Source organism: Rhododendron vialii, chromosome 7a (genome assembly GCF_030253575.1).
Source record: "Rhododendron vialii isolate Sample 1 chromosome 7a, ASM3025357v1".
Classification (NCBI taxonomy): domain Eukaryota; kingdom Viridiplantae; phylum Streptophyta; class Magnoliopsida; order Ericales; family Ericaceae; genus Rhododendron; species Rhododendron vialii.
In genome coordinates, this window is record NC_080563.1 from 1,285,262 (window position 1) to 1,291,921 (window position 6,660).

General features: G+C 42.2%; 1 protein-coding gene across 1 annotated transcript; it reads right to left on the minus strand.

Annotated features, from left to right (window-relative positions):
- Positions 1-306: 306 nt before the first annotated feature.
- Positions 307-6,660, minus strand: LOC131333318 (probable polygalacturonase). Its single transcript, XM_058367778.1, has 8 exons — positions 6,189-6,660; positions 4,972-5,246; positions 3,488-3,820; positions 2,219-2,339; positions 1,654-1,828; positions 1,440-1,510; positions 1,148-1,333; positions 307-1,026 (listed from the first exon to the last, which is right to left on the minus strand). The coding sequence occupies exons 2-8, from the start codon at positions 5,005-5,007 to the stop codon at positions 500-502; spliced, it is 1,449 nt and encodes a 482-aa protein (XP_058223761.1). The 5' UTR covers positions 5,008-5,246; positions 6,189-6,660; the 3' UTR covers positions 307-499.

A 6,660-nucleotide genomic window follows, 5' to 3' on the forward strand; every position in this document is an offset into this window, starting at 1 on the left:
GGAATTCATTACCGGATTTCCAGCATATGACGTGGTCACATGCTATTTGGACAAAATCTGTTTGCCATAGGTGGTTGTTTGACGTGTCTGTCTCCCTTGAATTAGTTCAAGGGAGGCTACAATTCATCTCCTGCACAATGCAATTGCAGTGTGGTAAAACAAACCAGAAAACTTGAGCTCAGACTTCTTCAAATTTAAGCTTAACGTATCTTGAAGCTTCTTAAAAATTTTAGCCAGGGTATGAGCTTGTTTATGAAGCTTCCATTGATAAAACCAAGCCAAGTTTGGCTCGTGATTGAAAATTCGTTTGAGATAAACTCGAATGATATATAAAATGAACAGTTAACCCAGGTTCGTTTACCCTATGCAATTCTGACAAGTTCAGCTTATAAACGAAGTAGGTTAACATACCATTGTTAACATCCATAAGACAGCACTGAACCATCCAGCCCTAATGGATAGTTTTTCCGTTGAGTGTAACGGGTACAAAATAAAAGGTTCATATATGGTTCATAGCAGTGTAAGAGCACATCTTAAGCTCTACTGCATCTATAGGTAAACTATCTTGAGGAAAATCACACATTCCAATCTTCTCCGGCCCCTGATCGGGCAATAACCCACACGGCGGTGGAGTCACGCCGCTTGTCATCCCCTTAATATCGGTGCAAGTCCATGGCACCTTCTTCGCCTTCTTTGCCAATCCTATCGTCGCATTTGAAATGCAAATTCCGGTGAACGGATCGCCAGAAATCCCCTCCAATCTTGCCGCCATCGACACATTCTCGGCCACTACATTCATGTAATTGATTTTTTGAATCACCGGCACCGCCTTTGGGTCATAGTGGGTATCTGCATGGGATCCGTAATTTCCGGTGATCCAAAAGGCCCATTTCATGGTGTGCAAGCTCATCCCTCTCACATATATGTCCTTCACGTAGCCTCCCCGGCCAACACCTGTCTTGATCCTGACCCCTGATTCAGTATTGATGGCCACGATGTCCTCTGCCCTAACGTCCTGGATCCCGCCTGCAGTGGCAGAGCCATGAAATCGATCAAAGAGGAGCAACATGAGAAATATGTTTCATCATAACATAAACCTCGAATTTTTGGGTAACACGAGGAAGGGCACGTGTCCCTCCTAGGGTACCTGACATCTCCGACCCCAATGCGATCGTTGCACTGTATGGGGAAATGCATGTGAGCCGTCTGATGACCAACTGTTTGGTTGGCATACCGTACGATATGCCATACTCATCCCAACCGCTTTTAACTGCCACACAATCATCTCCAGAGACAATGTAACAGTCCTGAATTCTTGTACCGGTGCAAGAATCTAATCACAAAAACAACATAAGTGACAAAATGGTCATCAGCACAAGATCTCATCCTTGCCGTCGATCAAGAGGCATCGTAACGAAGGAAAAAACCATCGAACGGACCTGGATTGATCCCATCGGTGTTGGGAGATGTTACCGGAGCAAGGATTGTCATGCCTTGGATAATAATATTGCTGCACTTGACACATTGTTATTACCATCAGGTGATCTTAAATAGTCGGAGGAGGAACAAGAAGATCAAACCACTGCTTTTGTGCCAGGTGAACAGATATTGCAGTGGGAGATCTATGGTGCAGGACAGGAGGGATGAAATTACCTGCTGTAGATAGGATGGACATTCCATGCTGGGGAGTTCACAAGCGTTAGATTAGATATCTGGATGGTGTCAGAGTGCATGATCTCAATCATGTAGGGCCGGGTGTATTTTAGCTTCTTCTTGTGGAATTGCTGCCACCACAGAGCACCTTGGCCGTCGATCGTGCCATTGTCCCCTAATTATACATAAAAAAAGGACCCATTCAGGATTTTAAATCACGGTATCGGAAAACGTAACAATACTAGTGATAGTGATACGGCCATATATTGGCTGGTATCAGACCGTATCGGCTGATACGATACGTAACGGCCTTTATTTAAAATCCTAGACGGCTAGACCCATATCATTTGTTCATCATCACTAGTAGTTACCTTAGTGGTTAAAAACATATGCCAAATAATAAAGCTAGTTTTAACTTTTAAGTGAAGCACATTCAGAATTCGAGAACTGATCGCTGAGAAATGAAGACTATATGAACACCACGGGCCACTTCGGGAATGCGAAAACCGGAACATGAAGAGTGGAAATAGTGATTGGTGTTAATTTGGTTGGTTGATTAGAATACCTGTAATTACAACATCTGTGAGATTTGTTCCAAATATGAAGCTGATGTATCTTCCTCCAACTGCATCTCTTCCTCGACCGTACGATGGCAACGGATCAATCACAGGCCACTCATTGATGTCCTAAACACATTAAGTAACGAAGATATTAACTGCAAAAACACACCATTAGATCGATGCTATAACTGTGCACGCTCCTATTCTTGCAAAAGTGATGAGTTCGCAGTTACTAGCTAGCTACCACCAGAAAGCCGCCCCCAGCCCTATCTGGCGAGCTAGAATCCTTATGTCATTTTGTACCGGAAGTGATAACAAAAGTAGGAAAGCTGTCGCCAGAACGGACCACACAATGACACCAACAGGGGCAATGGAATACTTGCCATTTAAGACTGATTACATACCAACAAATATTGCTAGCAGCCATATAACAAGATTTTGTTTGTTTTGTTTTTGATTCTCCCCCAAGGTCCAAATTCAGGATCTCATTCTCAGTTAATTATTCAAATAAAAAGATTCAATGTTTGTGGTTTTGAGTAGCTTTTTCTCTTGGGCAATCAGTAGGAGGGAAATAGGGGATGACATGTTTTCTAGTAATGGAACGTTTCATCCATCTATTCAACCCCTTTTTTCCTTAAAACAGACAATCTCATGTTCCTATTGAAAAAAAAACTGCCCGGAGGCTACAAACGCCCAAATCCCGGAGCCCTCCATTGGGTAAGAAGACCCCTTGGCCTCCAAGATTTTGACACAATCAAAGAAGGGGAATTGCAGCTCACACTCCAGCTTTGGATTCTTAGTCTCAACCCTTGACCCACCCTTAAAGTATTACCACGTCGCCACAATTTGAATTAGATATTAACTTTGCCGCTTAGCAATTCTTAATACCTAGAAGTTTCATATTGTGATGACATCATAACAATTTAAGAGTGAGATAACTCTTTTTTGCTCTTAAAAAAGGAAAATAAAAGTTAGAGTGGAAGTCTGAATTTGTCTGTTGGAGTGTTTGATATCAAAGGAAGCTATTTTGTCTTTCAAACTAATTCCAAAATACCACTTGTTTTCACTAAAAATACAATTTAGTTAGAGGAAATGAGTTGTCTTGAATGATGGAAATTTCTGGACTAACTAAACACCGAAAATACAGTTTAGTCAATAGCGTGAACTCACCCTAAATCTGCACAAGAAAACTCAACCAAGTACCTAAACTTTATACACTATCATTCATATGGGAGTGTTCATGTGAACTGGAGGCAGAAATTAAGAAAAGGAACCTGGGAAGCCAAAAGAACAGCATCCTTGTGGAGAAAGAGAGTGAAGTGGCTAGTGAGATTGAAGCTGCCAGTCAACCATTTTCCAGCAGGAACAATCAGCTGGGCCCCACCATCTGATCCATACTGGCTCAAGTGATTGACAGCATCCTTAAAGGCTTTAGTATTTGATGCCTTCCCATCTCCAACTCCCCCATAATCTGTTATGGATGCACTGTGACCTCTGCAACTTATGGCTGGATACTCGATGGATTCCATAATCCTTGCCTTTCTCCCCTCCACTGTTGTTCTTGTACTCAACAGTACTCCAAGTACCAACATAATGACCCAAATCGCCTGAAAAAGAACATAGCAAAAGCAAGCATGCCCATGAGTGAGCGAGCACTTGGGTGCCAGTGTGTGCGTTCTCAGGTTCAAGTCGATAGAACGATATTTTGCTGCCCATGAAGGCCTAATCAACAATGTTACAAATCGAAAATTTTACCACATTTTGATGAAAAAATGAGCAAAAAGATCAAAGAGGCAGGTTTGAGGGCCAATGATCCTCTGTCCCAAAAGCTTTTAAGTTCCAGTGTCTTAATTTACTGAAGAATTATAGTCCGCACCCATTTTGGTCCTAACCAATTCCGGTTGAAAGGTTAGGACCCCAAGATCCTGCATTTCTCTAAACTTGATGTGGTGATCGATCCTGGCAGTTTCTCCAATATTCTCGATCTGCTTTTTCTTACTTGTTTGGCCATAAACGATAGGGGATCAAAATTACGGTGGTGATTCGAGACCACTGAATAGTTACTCCAATTCATTTTCAGTCTATAATCTGAGGAAATTTTGAAGTAATACAAAAATCTACTTTCAAAGTACAGGAATCTTGAAGCACAATCGTGGAATTGGTAGGGCATGGTGACAAAAAATATAAAGAGTTGAAACAAGGCTTCAAGACTCTCCTCACAGCACATTGGTGTGGTTTCTACCACAAAAGTGTGTGAATTCCATAGCATGCGGACAAGGGCAGAACTATGCATTGGCAAGCGGGTTTACTTGACCCCACTGATTTAAAAAATTCGGTATTGTCCCAAAATAACTTTTGAAAATTTTAATCTTTGCTCGGTGTTATAACAACTGATAGATGACTCTAAGTAATTGACCCCACTGTTGATAAATCTAGTTCCGCCTCAGGTAGTGCGAGCTAATGAAGCAATGCTCAATGAGCACTAAATAATATCTCCATGGGAACAGAGACAAAAAGCTAAAATGCTTGTTTGTGGACATGGGAACTAGAAGTTTAGTACTAATTAAAGGGGCATTGGGAAAGTGAGATTTCAGAGAAGAAATAGAAATCTAAGCACAAAACATCAGGATTGCTGTTGTACATGTTACTAATTCAGATTGAAGAAATGGGTGTTCTAAAACTAGGAGAAGTTGTGTTTGGTTGGTGAGAAAAAAAGGATGGAAAAGTAACAAAGAGAAAGTGATAGGAGTGGACTTACTTGAATGCTTGCAGAGCTTCTCCAGGACCGCCCCATTGTGGGAATGTGAAATGGAATCTGTTTGGTGATGTTGTAATACAATGTAGTACTACTAGTATTTATAGCACCAAACAGCTACAATAATTTTTTTTTTTTGGTAACTAAGTCTATAGACCAGTTTGCTCGCACTTTGACTAGTTTCGGATTTCTGAAGCTAACGATCGGGCCCAAAAAGCTACAAAATCGCACAAGGAATTTACCATTGCCCGCATGATACGACGATTGTTTGATCTCTTCTGGAAAAAAAAAATAGAGTCAAGAATACTCCATTATTTTTCACGAGTGTTGCTATATGTACCGACCACGGGGAGGGAAAACGTACCGACGGCCGCCGGCGGGCCGTCTCCGGCCACCGGACGGCAGATCCGAGCCGTTCAAAAATTCTAAAAAATAAAACCGAGGGGGTCAACGCGGGAATCAAGGGCATCCGAGGTGTTTAGGGTGCTTGATCAAAGCACCCTTTTTTCGTGTATATATGTGTGTGTACATATATACACGAAAAAAGGGTGCTTTGATCAAGCACTCTAAACACCTCGGATGCCCTTGATTCCCGCGCTGACCCCCTCGGTTTTATTTTTTAGAATTTTTGAACGGCTCGGATCGGCCGTCCGGTGGCCGGAGACGGCCCGCCGGCGGCCGTCGGTACGTTTTCTCTCCCCCAATGGTCGGTACTCATAGATTTTTCGATTTTTCACTGGTCTTTTTTTTAGATTTTTTTTTTTTAATCTTTAATTGAGGCTGGTTGTTCAGATCGGACATAATGGATTCTAGATCCACCTCTTTCTCTGGGAAATGAAAAGTACGAGCCCTCAATCCCACTTTATTTTTCTAGGTAAAAAAATCATAAATTTGACCAGAGGACAAATAATAATTGGCCCGAGGTAATCAAGGAGTTGATATAGAGATCCATATCTTGAAAATCAAGGAGCTCATTTAGTGAGAGATTACGAAAATCTATGCGTGGATTTAGGTTGTTTCTGGATGCTGAGTTTGTGAAAAAATTACTATGAGAATATATTAAAAATATTAAGAAGTAATAAAGCAAAAAGCTAAATAGTACAATATTCGATTTTCTCATTACTTGTTACTGTAGTACTATAGTAGTATGTTTCTCCTGTTCTTTTTTTTTTCCCTCTCAGTAAAAAAGGTGGGCGGGGCGTGATCAAAGGAGAACTTACCCGCCGATAACGTCGGAATTTTGAGCCACAGTTGATCCGGGCGGGCAGAGAAGATGCGTTTGTTTATCACCACATCGCAGGATCCATCGCTAGAATGGCATAAGTACCCCCACTAAAATGCAAGTGGATAGAAGATTCCCGCAACTCAACCATCTAGTCCTACGTTGATTCGAACTCAAGACCGATTGATGAAAAACAGGAGGGTTTTAACCCGGCTGCCTCGTCCGCCTGAATTATCGCCCCTATGGGTAAGGGAAACTGTGGGTCCGTGAGTGGGGGGGGAGGTTGGGTTTGGGGGTCCATTTTGGCCGTTTCAGTTGGAAAGTAGTTTGAGGGATCCAATTCACTGAACCAATTTTCTTGGACTTTTCCCCCCTCACCTCACCTCACCTCACCTACGATCTCGTGAGACTTTTTGGCAGCCACCCCACTGTTGCCGACCCACTTCACGGGTGCTCGATTAATGAGTCCC